The 12,764-nt window shown below is 50.3% G+C and overlaps 6 protein-coding genes across 6 annotated transcripts; 4 read left to right on the top strand and 2 right to left on the bottom strand.

Annotated features, from left to right (window-relative positions):
* Positions 1–114: 114 nt before the first annotated feature.
* M437DRAFT_76985 (DNA ligase) lies at positions 115–2,894 on the top strand (the record flags this gene model as incomplete). Its single annotated transcript, XM_041026724.1, has 3 exons — positions 115–143; positions 240–1,541; positions 1,595–2,894. The coding sequence occupies 3 exons, from the start codon at positions 115–117 to the stop codon at positions 2,892–2,894; spliced, it is 2,631 nt and encodes an 876-aa protein (XP_040878050.1).
* Positions 2,895–3,592: 698 nt separating this feature from the next.
* On the top strand, positions 3,593–5,203 carry M437DRAFT_76984 (RNA methylase family UPF0020 protein; the record flags this gene model as incomplete). The annotated part of the gene is made up of 4 exons (XM_041026723.1): positions 3,593–3,706; positions 3,855–4,893; positions 4,951–5,081; positions 5,141–5,203. 4 exons carry the CDS (start codon positions 3,593–3,595, stop codon positions 5,201–5,203), a joined length of 1,347 nt encoding a protein of 448 aa, XP_040878049.1.
* A 1,829-nt stretch (positions 5,204–7,032) lies between these two features.
* M437DRAFT_76983 (uncharacterized protein) lies at positions 7,033–7,392 on the top strand (the record flags this gene model as incomplete). The annotated part of the gene is made up of 1 exon (XM_041026722.1): positions 7,033–7,392. The coding sequence occupies one exon, from the start codon at positions 7,033–7,035 to the stop codon at positions 7,390–7,392; it is 360 nt and encodes a 119-aa protein (XP_040878048.1).
* Positions 7,393–8,595: 1,203 nt separating this feature from the next.
* Positions 8,596–9,563, top strand: M437DRAFT_53327 (putative glucan 1,3-beta-glucosidase; the record flags this gene model as incomplete). Its single annotated transcript, XM_041022509.1, has 2 exons — positions 8,596–9,286; positions 9,337–9,563. 2 exons carry the CDS (start codon positions 8,596–8,598, stop codon positions 9,561–9,563), a joined length of 918 nt encoding a protein of 305 aa, XP_040878047.1.
* Positions 9,564–9,980: 417 nt separating this feature from the next.
* M437DRAFT_52939 (uncharacterized protein) lies at positions 9,981–10,792 on the bottom strand (the record flags this gene model as incomplete). The annotated part of the gene is made up of 2 exons (XM_041022446.1): positions 9,981–10,678; positions 10,738–10,792. The coding sequence occupies 2 exons, from the start codon at positions 10,790–10,792 to the stop codon at positions 9,981–9,983; spliced, it is 753 nt and encodes a 250-aa protein (XP_040878046.1).
* A 605-nt stretch (positions 10,793–11,397) lies between these two features.
* M437DRAFT_52886 (SET domain-containing protein) lies at positions 11,398–12,672 on the bottom strand (the record flags this gene model as incomplete). The annotated part of the gene is made up of 1 exon (XM_041022435.1): positions 11,398–12,672. A coding segment is annotated over one exon (1,275 nt), but the record flags the coding sequence as incomplete, so codon positions are not given.
* Positions 12,673–12,764: the final 92 nt, after the last annotated feature.

The raw sequence follows: 12,764 nt of genomic DNA, 5'->3' as shown, positions 1-12,764 counted from the left end.
TCGATGCGGGCATCCTCTAATACTTTACGTCCTTTGAATTCTGTCAAATCATTGTCTTTGCGCCGCTCGCTCTATACATCAATCACAAGCTCGCGACCTCAGCTGTGCTTCAGGATGCCTCCCAAGCAGCAATCCACTCTCGGGTATGTCAGAAATTCGCAAACGACTTTGGGGTGTGCAATGCTATCGAGACCCTGATTTGTCTTCCTCATGCTGCACATGGCTGACCTGTGTAAAAGCAATTTCTTTGGAAAACCCAATGGTTCGAAACCCGCCCCTCAACAATCAAAACTCTCCTTTGCGACGAAGCCAAAGCCAGAATCCAAGAACCCCAAGAACCAAGAAGAGCATGAGGTAGAGGATGGCCCATCTGACAACAAGACTGCTGCAGAGCAGGATAACGTAGAAGACGAGAAGGAAGACACACATGACGACATCACATCATCTGAGCCGACCAAGACTACAAAGAAGAGAGCCGCAGAAGTGAAGGAGGAAGAGGAGGAAGCTGGGGCCTCAGAAGAAGAGCCCCCTACCAAGAGACAGCGCAAGAAGCCCGCCAAATCTGAAAGTCCCAAGAAGGCAAAACAAGAGCCTGTCTCAGACAACGAAGAGCCCGTCAAGAAGGAGAAGGCAGCACCCAAGAAGCCCGCAGCCAAGCCACCAGCACCCGCTAAGGTCCAAGAAGAAGATATCGCAATGCAGGATGGTTCCGAGAGCGATCCCCAGTCCGAGGCCGAGGATGTCGAATCGGACGAAGAAGAACAGCCAGAGAAGGCTGCAAAAGCCCGCGAGAAGGTTCAGAGCACATTCAAGTCAAACACAAAGGATCCCTATCCTGACTGGAAGGCTGGAGACCCGGTACCGTACGCTGCTCTCTGCACTACTTTCTCCAAGATTGAGATGACGACAAAGCGTCTGGAGATCATGGCACATTGCTCCTTGTTCCTCAGACAAGTCCTTCGTCTCACGCCTCAAGATCTGCAACCTACCGTCCTGCTCATGCTTGGAAAGCTTGCCGCAGATTATGCCGGTATTGAACTGGGTATTGGCGAGAGTCTTATCATGAAGGCCATTGGCGAATCAACAGGTCGTTCACTCAAGATCATCAAAGAAGATCAGCAGAAGATTGGTGATCTGGGCCTTGTCGCAGCAAAAAGCAAGGGCAGTCAACCCACCATGTTCAAGCCTAAGCCTCTGACTGTACGCGGCGTACATGAGCAGTTGATGACCATCGCCAAGATTGAGGGTTCTGGTGGTCAAGGTCGCAAGGTTTCTGGCATTCACAAGCTGCTCTCTGCTGCTGATGCCAACCTACCAAAAGGCAAAGGAGTCGACATTGAAGAGAACAAGGGCGGACCCAGCGAAGCAAAGTTCATCGTTCGTACACTCGAAGGCAAGATGCGTCTCGGTCTGGCAGACAAGACTGTTCTTGTTTCACTAGCCCAAGCCATGACTTACCACGATGTCATGACCAAGACGAACAAGGCGCCCACCACCGAGCAGCTGGAGAAGGGCGAGCGCGTTCTGAAGAACGTGTACAAGTACGTGCCCTGTGATTTTCTTTCTGTTGATTGTGAAGCTGACCTCAGCCTAGTGAACTTCCAAGCTACGAGGTCATCATTCCTGCATATCTCGAGAACGGTGTTTTCGACTTGCACGATGCATGCAAGCTCCAACCCGGCGTTCCTCTCAAGCCTATGTTGGCAAAGCCGACGAAGTCAATCACCGAAGTGCTCGACCGCTTCGAGGGCAAGGACTTCACATGCGAGTACAAGTACGATGGAGAAAGAGCACAGATCCACTTTGTTGCTCACGATGCCGAGTTGAATTACGCTACTGCTGCTCCTTCCGCTGGCAAAACTTTCAAGGGTGTTTCAAATATCTTCTCGAGAAACAGCGAAGATCTGTCAAAGAAGTACCCGGATATTCTTGCGAAGTTACCCACATGGGTCAAGGATGGCACCAAGAGTTTCGTCCTGGATTGCGAGACTGTCGCTTGGGATGTGGATGAGAAGAAGGTCCTACCTTTCCAGCAACTTATGACAAGAAAGCGTAAGGACGTCAAGGCTGAAGATATCAAGGTCAAGGTTTGCGTCTTTGCTTTCGATCTGCTGTTCCTGAACGGTGAAGCTCTCGTCAACCAATCGTTCCGCGATCGCAGAGCCAAGCTGTACGAAGCGTTTAAGGAGGTTGAGGGTGAATTTGCCTTTGCTCAGTACGGCAATACTAATGAGCTTGATGCCATTCAAGTCTTGCTTGAGGACTCGATCAAGGCATCGTGCGAAGGTCTGATGGTGAAGATGTTGGACGGACCCGAGTCCTACTACGAACCTTCGCGCCGCTCTCAGAACTGGCTGAAGGTCAAGAAGGACTACCTCGCTGGTGCGGGTGACTCTCTGGATCTGGTTGTGCTCGGTGCCTACTACGGTAGAGGAAAGAGAACAAACGTCTATGGTGCTTTCCTTCTCGCATGCTACAACAACTCATCACAGCAATACGAGTCCGTTTGCAACATTGGTACCGGCTTCTCAGAAGCGCTTCTCGAGTCACTGTACGAGACACTCTCGCCGTTGGTCATCGATCGACCCAAGCCTTTCTACAGCCATTCGACGGGAAACAAAGACCAGCCCGACGTTTGGTTCGAGCCTCGTCTGGTCTGGGAAGTCAAGACTGCTGACTTGACACTATCTCCTCGCTACAAGGCTGCCGCCGACGCGCTGGGTGATCCCAGTGGCAAGGGTGTCAGTCTGCGCTTCCCGCGCTACATCCGCAATCGTGACGACAAGAAGCCTGATGATGCTACCACGGCCAGACAAGTTGCCGAAATGTACAGAAAGCAAGAATCTGTGGGCAAGAACAAGGGACCTGCCGTTGATGATGACTTTGAGTATTGAGAAGGAGAGTTATGCATTGTGGATTTCGTTTTGGGAGTTGCTTCGGATGGATGGATGGATTGTGGGATGTCCTTTCTCATGCTGATTGTCCTGTATTATTATTTATCAAGGAGTGTCGACGCGGAAGCTCTGGTGTCGAACATGCAAGAGTATGCCAAATGTGCAATGCTGCAAAGCTCGTTAGTAACAACGTTGACATCGATTCCTGAATGAAGGCATCCCGAAAGATCATAATCCTCGTACTACACAAGCAAATCTTATGGGTCGTACAACAGTAACCCATCACGATCAGATCAGCATGACAAAATGTCTGACCGAAATGTTTCGGCGATAGTAGATGATTGGAATGCGTGGTATATATGTAACCTTCCAAAATGCTGCTTGTGGCGCGACCCTGTCTCGAGCCTTTTGCCAAGTCAAATCGATGGCATGGGCGGGGCAAGTTTAACCGACACGAACGAACTTTTGATCTTTCTGCAAAATGCGAGCAATTCGATTATATCGAACATAATCTACCATCATATCGCCATACCAAGAGCAGCAGCCACCTCGAGGGAATAATAGGACATTGAACTCGATCTGGTCGATACAAAGATCGAGCCTGCGAGTTGACATATCTATCATTACTCACCCGGAGTAGCAACCACCAAAAAAGTATCCAGCAAACGAGAATATAAGGAAGGATGGAGCCAGCACCAATGGAATACCTGATTCGACTTGCGCAGATGCATGAAACGTTTCGTCGTCCTGAGTTGGAGGCGCTGGCTGTGTTGCACAATGTAGACTTGGAGATTTTGGAATACTCAGATCAGGTAAGAGGAAAAAGACCAAACTTTCGTTCGATTTTTCCCTGTTGGTTCACACTAGAGAGGATATTATGTTTCGATGATGCGATTATGGTTATGAACATGAGTTGTCTCGATACGATCTGGACAAAAAGCTGATGCAATCATACAACAGTCACCATTCTGCATTGCAAGAATCTCATCGGACGAAGACGCAGCAAAACTCATCTCTCGATCCATGTTGACAGGCGCAGTCTACGAGCTCTGGGGTATCGGCAACAACTACGATGAATGCCATACAGACGTCAAGAAACGATCACAGCACCTCTGGCCTCAGTACAAAGACAACGCATCTTTCAGTTTCCAAATCGACAGTTTCCAGGCCAAGCGCACGAACACGGAGAAGAGAGACATTGTCGAATCCTTCTCTTATATGGCTTTTGAGGGACCTATTCGAATGAAGAATCCAGATCTTCCTCTGGTTGTGCTTGAAGAGTATGACCTCGAGGCCAAAGATCCCAAGCGTGTGGCGCTGGGTCGTCTGATTGGTGAGAGTGGAAGGTCCGTGATGAACAAATACGATCTCAAGAAGCGCAAATACATCAGTACGACATCGATGGACTCGCAACTAGCTCTCATCACCGCAAACATGGCTTTGGCAGCACCGGGAAAGATATTCTACGATCCGTTCACTGGCACGGGAAGTTTCCCAATCGCGTGTGCGCACTTTGGCGCGACTGTGGTTGGTAGTGATATCGACCCTCGCAGCATTCGTGGAAAGCCGGATCGGAATGTTATGAGCAACTTCGTGCAATACGGACTAGTACCACAATATCTCGATATGTTTGTGAGCGACCTGACGAACACACCGATCAGGAGGACGAGATGGCTTGATGGCATTGTTTGCGACCCTCCGTATGGTGTTCGTGAGGGCTTGAGAGTGCTAGGCAGTACGAGAGAAGACTTGCAGAAAGAAGTTCTGCTCAAGAGCGGTGTCCCAGCACATCTGGCACCAGGCTACATCCCACCAAAAAAGGCTTACAGTTTCGATGCGATGATGGATGACATCCTCGACTTTGGCTATACCCACATGGTGGATAATGGCAGGCTTAGTATGTGGATGCCGGTGGCTAATGACGAGGACATGGAGATCCCAATTCCCAGCCACCCTGCTATGGAGCTGGTAGCCATGTCGGTGCAGCAATTCAACAGATGTGCGTTCTAGCTTGGTGCTATAATGGAAAGCTCGACGATGCTGACTATTCTCGTAGGGGCCCGCAGACTCATCACTTACCGCCGCGTTCCAGAAGCCCAAGTGGATCAGGAAGCGCTTCAAAACCGCGAGAAGCGCGAAGAGGCAACCGGAGTGACGGCAGATGATCTCAACGCATTCCGTCGGAAGGTATGCATGGGCATGACAAGTCTAACGTGTTTTGTCACAGCTAACAACGCATGGCACAGTACTTCCAAGGCTTCAAAGATCAACAGCAACAAGTCGAGGCGAACGCTGCGGCGTCATCATGAGTCGTGCCGTTTGAAATGGCGGTCATGGTTTTAGGCTGGAGACAAGACTTGAGCGGCTGCAACTGACAGTTGGGCGTTTGTCCTTCGAGTCCAGCTGCTGGTAGAGGCTTAACGTTAGGTCAGCGAGGCGGAGTCGCCGGTCACAGGCCGTGGTGAGCTTCGGTCTATGTCATAGAGGACTGCTGATATCATATGGGCCGGCCACCTGACTTTAGAGCACATGATGCCTGGAGTCGAGTATTGTAAAAGAGGAGATGCACAACAAGCGTAACTCATTGGACCACGAGATCGAGCTCAAAGCACGTGAGAATGTCACGACCTTCTGTATGGTACTTCGTAATGTCGACGGACAGACGGCAGCTGTGAACACGTAACCTGGTGCGCTCCGCCTCAGCACCTGAGCAGACTCATACCGTCCGACTGTTTGCACAGTTGATATCGCAATCTCGGATAGATCGCTTGGGGGTGGTGTTGTTTTGGTGGACATACAAACAGAAACACGAACCTTCGCAACGCCTGTCGCGTCGTTTGGCTCTTTTCCACCGGTGGCTCGGCGCACGGGGAGACCGACTCGAAAGAGTTAATTATATGCAAGCTAGACACAAGGTGGTAGGAAAAGAAGTGGGACTGGGTACTTCGAGACTTGAACATTGGAGGCCGGGAAGAGAGGCGATCTTGTAGATCTGTCCAGGTCAGGGTTCAAAGGAATTGATGGCCCTGAATATCCTTTGTAGATAAGGTCAGGGACCTGAGAGACGGCAGGAGCATTTGACAGAAATGTGTGTCAAGCTGAGACCTGGCATGTTCTATGGCGCAACGTTCCACACGCTTGCTTGTCCACGCAGACTTGCACAACCACAATAGCTGAGCAACGTGTGAGGCTGACTCAAATCGACACGACAGCCCTGTACAAATAGCGGACGACCAAAGAAGGATTGGTCAGTTCTACTGCCTGTGCTCTATTTGCCTAGTAGAGTCCAGTTTCCCAAAGACCTGGATAAGTCGGTTCAAAAGCTTGGTGCATTTTTGCGAATATGGAATGTCTACTGCAAACCCATGCGCCATAGCAAAGCTACTGCAAGAAATCCTTGAGTTTAAGGTCGTTTGTGGACAGTTTCTTGTTCATATCAGGAAAGCAACGGTCAAACGGTGGGGGAAAGGGGCGCGCCTTGGTGGGTCTGGTTGACAGTCAGGGGTCAGCGGCGGTCGTGCGAAGGACTTGTTCGCGAGGTGGGCGTGCGCTTTGGCGAGACTGGCGGCCAAAAAGTGTGGGGACATCGCGACATCCCTGTCAACTCTACTTGCAACACCAGCGAGACAGATGCGCCATCTCTATGAAACTTCATCTGGTAGATCATACTGTGATGGAGATGTGGCATGAGACAAAAGGTGAGATATGAGGTGAGTCTTCCATGTTCATCGCCTTTTTCTTCTTCATTCTCTCTATCTTCTGTTCTCTTCACGCTGCGCGTCTCTAAATTTACATTCCTTCATAACGTTGCTGCAGCGGCTGGAGTCCGCGATCGTTGTGCTTCCCTTACATACTTTTTGCACTTGGTCTTCCCGGAGCCACCGTTGGAATCGATATTTACTCCTTGCCCAAGCCTACCTCCTTTGCAACGACAGTCGCGTAGTACTTAAGAACCCAGTGTCGACGAGGTTGGGATCTTCAAAATCATATCCACTCCTTTGGTTCATCACCATAACCACATTCTTTAACTGCCTTGCCTTTCAAAAGCAATTCCACACTCGCTACTACTACAAAACAATCTTCTCGGCATCTCTTCTTGCAGTATCTTTCAGATCAACACCACAACAACATCATCACAATGCCTTCTCGCTCCAACCGCAACATTGCCTCCGGCTCTCTTCGCCGTCTCAAGACTGTCTTCTCATCTTCTCAGACTCACATTCCCGGTGCTCCTCTGTCGCCTGTCTCAGAGAACTCTGACAGCTGCTACACTGCCAGCAGATCATCGACTGGCAGCCGCTTCAGCCAACTCGTCTCATCAGTATCATCATACTCAATTGGCAACTTCAGCATCCGCCGCAGCCCTAGTCAACTAGAGCTTGAGCAAGCAGAGGAGATCATCGAGACTCCAGAGGAGCTTCTCAGCCTGATCGAGCCTCGTCCCTTTGCAGGTACCGCCGTGGGCGGCTTCGAGGATGTCCTCTTCGGCCGTCTGTGAACAACAATTACAGTCAACACGTCAACATCAACAACACCCGAACTTTAATGATCAACGCCTTCTTCTTTTAACCAAAATTCTACCACGACGCGACGCATCATCATCATCAACAACAACAACAACAGCCACGTTGGCGTTTCATCCCCCACTGTCGCGCGCAACGGCTCCCGACGGTTGGAGGCTTGCTTAACGGTTGCATATGATCCTCTCGACCATTCAGTTGGACATCAAGTGATGAGGACATTGGGATAAGATCTCCCAATCATTCCTGCACGCCGTTCAACGAGAAAGTTGACTTTTCCAACTTCTCGCTTTTCTTGAACATTTCTCATTCCCATTCGCTTCTTGACGATACCAGGTGCCGATGACTCGGTGGCCGCTTTGATTACCTTTTTTTCAACTTCTTGTACTCCTATGGAATTTTCTGTATGGAGTGGCTCTAGTTCAGGCTTTTCTGGCTGGGCCTTTCTTCTTTTACTAGATCCTTTTGAGAATGAATAAACGATTCTACACTACAAATTTGCCTTACCGTGCCTATGCTCTCGCATTGTGACAGATCGCCGATCCACATCCACAAAATTTCTGCCATTGAACGTCTTCGGTATCGCCGTAGCTGAGAGCTGGAAAGACAAAGATCTCGCCGACTTCACGTTCTTCGTCGGAGATGAACGAATAACCGTCACCTATTCGTTTGTTCGTATAGACGCATGGCATTCCGGAGTCTGTGTATCCTTGCAGCAGATTCAGATCTCGGAAATAATCGATGTGGGGAGGAATAGATTGATGCTTGAGTCTAATTATGCACGAATGGTATACAGCTGTGCTGTGCAGCAAAGCAGCCACCGCATGTCATGGAAGCACAGAAAGTATTCCAAGCGTCATGCTCATGCGTGTTTGCGATGCAGCGATCCAGGCAGGTGGCACCAAAGAATGCTTGGGTGTGGTGAGTGATTGGTCCCTTCCCAGTTTGTAGTGACTGCCTGTCTGGATATGGCTTGCTTTGTGTGTTTGCTTGCTTCTGAGGTCTGAACTTCCAATCATTCTCTTCGTCTCATTTACTATTTCCTGCTGCTGACCACTCCTCGGTGCCTCTTCTGCACGGCGGGTCCTGCTTGAGAACCGCTTTCCTTCATTATCTCTCACCAAACCTCAATCATCCCTTTGCTTCGACATCTATTTACTTTGGCTCTCACAAAATCAACGATGCGCACAACAACCCTAATCTTAGGTCTTGTCCTGGTCCTGTCTCCGCTTCTCGTCTCAGCTGTTGGAACTTTGGGATTCGCATTGGGAGACAAAAAAGCAGATGGATCATGCAAGTTCCAGGCCGACTACGAAGCCGACTTCGATGCCATCAAGGCCAACTCTGGCAGCACCATCGTACGAATCTATGCTGCCAGCGACTGCAACACAGCTCAGCAGATCCTTCCCGCTGCACAGTCCAAAGGTCTCATGGTCATCCTTGGTGTCTGGCCTGACGTGGATTCGAGTCTCCAAGCAGACAAGCAGGCCCTGCAGACATATGTCCCTCAATACCGCAATCAAGTCTACGGCGTGACGGTCGGTTCAGAGACACTTCATCGCAAGACCTTCGACGGCTCTCAATTGTTAGAGAAGATCAACGACGTCAAGTCAGTGTTGCCTCAGGGCATCAAGGTCGGCACGGCAGACAGCTGGAACAAATTCGCTGATGGCACAGCCGATGCTGTCATCAAGGGAGGAGTCGACTTCTTGCTGGCTAATGGCTTTGCATATTGGCAAGGATCGCCCATCTCCAATGCCACTTACACTTTCTTCGACGACGTCCAACAAGCTCTTGGCCATATCCAGGGTGTCTCAGGCTCTCTGAACGCGATTGAGTTCTGGGTTGGAGAAACTGGTTGGCCTTCTGATGGTAAGTTTCAATAGTCAAATTTCGTGAGATGAATACTAACCTTTCTGCAGGAGGATCCAACTACGGCGCCGCCATTGCGGGCACGAAGAACGCACAAACATACTTTGACGATGCCATCTGCGGAATGATCTCATGGGGTGTCAACGTCTTTGTTTTCGAGGCATTTGATGAGCCCTGGAAGCCTCAATCTATCGGTGATAGCGGAGCTGCTGAAGATGAGACTCACTGGGGCGCCATGAATGTCGACCGCAGCACAAAATACCCGCTGACCTGCTAGTTACTTTTGATGGCTGAAGGATGTGGCACAACGACTTGACGACAGCATCATGTAACTGCACGAACTTGAGATGGGATGGGCAAAGGTCCGAGGGCCTCGCATATCGAGGAGTTTCGTGGGTATTGTTCTTCCTGAGCTTCAGAAACGCTATGATATTCAGCTCAAATGCAAAGTTTGATCTTCCTTCCCCTTATGCTTTTCCGTGAACGCCTTACGCCTTGCTTGTGTGCCTGTGAGAGTCGCATCTTCCTGCGGCCGTGCCCAACTTCAGGTTCGAGAGGCTGTATTGCTCCTCTGCGAGCAATCTACGGAAGCAGCTGCATATCAGCAGCGATGCGCAGTAATAAGCATCGAATTGTCCTCTGGCCGTGGACAGCGGCAGAATCTTTTCCAGCAATATCAACATGCTGAAAGGTCTCAATCGTCAAAGCCGCCAAACTCCTCATCTTCATCCTCCTCATCATCGAGCTCTTCCTCGGCCTCACTCAACTCCTCGTCATCCTCCTCCTCAATGCCCAACCACTCCTTTGCTCTTTCATCATCCAAAGCCTCTTCGACCTTCTTCCTCACACTCTTAAGCACAGCCTTCTCTCCCAGCTCCACCAACGGTGCCATCAACTCCTCATACGGCGCCTTGTCATCCCCCACCTTCTCCAACTCATCAACATAGACATCAATGACATGGTACTTCAATCCATTCGGCACCTTGGGATCCCTAGGATTCAACGGAATCTCCCTCAACAAATCCAAATACTCTTTTCTCGTCTCTGTATCTTTCCAGTTGTTTTTGGCGCAATACGCAAAACCAGCGTTCACATAGCTTCTAATCATGAACAGAAACTTGTCCATGCGCAAGGAATCAATACCGGTGTATTCGCGAGAAATGGTTTGCCAGAATGCGCGCATGAAGCCGAGGAAGTTTTGACGGGTGGAGAGGAGGGAGACGAGGGCGGAGAGATCGAGGGCGAGACGGCGTTGAGGAGCGGGTTTGTCGCAGGACCACATGCAGTAGAAGAGGCCTTTCCAGAGTTTTAGAAAGTCGAGGGAACTGAAGGGCGTGTTGCGGGAGAGGAATGTGCGGAGAGAGGCTACGGCTTTGTCGCGAACTTGACGGTCTGGGAAAGTGACTGTCAGATGGGATATTATCCAGAGGAGAGATGGAGCAGGAGTATACCATTGTGGACGAGTTGCTTGATGAAGGGGTTGTTGGGCGCTGCTGATTGCGCCATCTTGTGCGGTAATGTGAAAGAGGCGATATGTGTCTTGGCGAGAGTATCGAGAGCGATAGAAAGATTGAATATAGATGTCTCGGCGTGCAATGTTGATCTACGCGAGATTTCGTTTGAGAGAGGTTGCTTATCGCAAAAAGTGGTTTCTCGAAAAGTCCTTGGCAAAGAAAAAAGTCGATGGAGAGTCGCGCCAGCGTTTGCTTCGCGCGGCTTTGATCCGCGACCCGAACTGCGTCTGGGGTTGATTGGAACACAAAGGTGAGCGATGGCATCCTCTCCGATGCATACTTGATGCCTTCCCATCCAGTTGTACTCAATACACATGCCCAACCACACTGTGAGAAGCACTTTGATCCAAGCCATTGCAAGAACAGAGACTCAACCGACCGATTCAGATGTGCTTTTGGTACGTTATGATATGCTACCTTCTCGAGTATGTATGCTGATCAAGATGATTGCGTCTGAAAGCACCCCAGTCCATTCATTGCAACAAAAGAAAAGAGAAAACCCCGAATAGGCTCCTAGCTTTTGCGTTCAACGCTCTTCGAATGACACAAGAACCACGTATCGAGACGTGTCGCACAAGAATTGCGCGCCGAGCCATCTCACATCCACAACTTGCCTCTGCAGTTCTTCGCACCACAGAGACAGTCAACAGCAACACCGCCTTCGTCCATGTCATCGTTTGCCGCTTGACCTGCTTCTCCCTCTTCCGGATCCATGTAGTCGAACGTAAGTTCAGTGCCAGCAGGAATGTTCTCCAGCGCAAAGAAGGCCAGATCGTAGATTCTTCGGTCAAATCGGTTGTAGCTCACGGTGAACAGGCGGCAATTGGGGTCGCAACTGTGGTTGATAAACCGAGTTGGACCTCCCATCTTCTCTCCATCAGCCACGTAGCAATCACTCCTATGGAGCTCGCCAGGTGTATCCTCGTCTCCAGCGAACTTGTCGAGCCAGAACATGTAAGAAGCCTTGTTAAAGTCGCCAGCTTCCTCGCGAGCATCGGCCTCGCTGTCGGTAATGAGTTCGCCGAGATACCTGTCGATGTATTGACCTCTTTTGAGATCGATAGGACAGCGAAGACCGAATCCTCGCTTTCGTGTCTTGAAGATTTCGAGTGGCACCTTTCGCCCTTTTTGAACTAATCTGTTCTTGCATCCTGGGCCGCACCTGCACAGCTCGTTGCATTCATAGATTGCGTTTCTGCTGTCCAGATAGAAAGAGTCCAACACGAAGAGGTTGTTTACGTGATCTCTCCTGTAGGGGAATCGCTTGGGTAGGCCTTCCGAATCTGCCTCTCCACTTCTCCACGCTGCGTAGTGTTCCCTCTGCTCGTCGTCCTTGCAACGCGACTCATCAGGCGCGGCGAACTCCAGGCAGTCACATTTTCCAGTGTATTCGCATCCTTTGTTGCCTCCCATATCCGGCCGGCATTTCTTGCAACCCATCTTCACTGCGTCCGCATCATCTCGAGACACCCCTTCGCCAAGCACATAGTCCTGGATGTAGGTGAAATCAAGAGAGGGTGTCTCTTTATTTACTTCGTTGACGAATGTAACCGGAGGACCTGGGATGCGTGCCAGCTGTTCCAGAAATTGCCGGCGGATGAACTTGCGACCTTGCTTGACACCATCGACAAGATGAGCCTTTGCGGTAGAGAGCATTGCTGGTGTGGGCACCGTGGTTGCGTCTATATGATCAATACCAGAAGCCAGGGAATGCGGATAAATATCTCCAGACTTCTTAAGCAGGACACCATTCCAGACTTCTGACTGTGAGGTGAGTGGCGTCGGGATTGACGATGAGGTGGAGGTGGAAGTATCCAGAGACGATGCGCGGCTTGAAGGACTCTCATCGTGGGGGCTCTTACGCTTCAATGAGGAAACTTCGGCAGGAGGCAGTTGTAGTGAACCATTGCCGTATCCTGATTTGAGATTCACAACGAAGTTGTTGATGTAAACCTGCAGTGAAT

Source organism: Aureobasidium melanogenum, assembly GCF_000721775.1.
Source record: "Aureobasidium melanogenum CBS 110374 unplaced genomic scaffold scaffold_17, whole genome shotgun sequence".
NCBI classification, from domain to species: domain Eukaryota; kingdom Fungi; phylum Ascomycota; class Dothideomycetes; order Dothideales; family Saccotheciaceae; genus Aureobasidium; species Aureobasidium melanogenum.
This window is presented reverse-complemented; position numbering and strand designations above follow the sequence as displayed.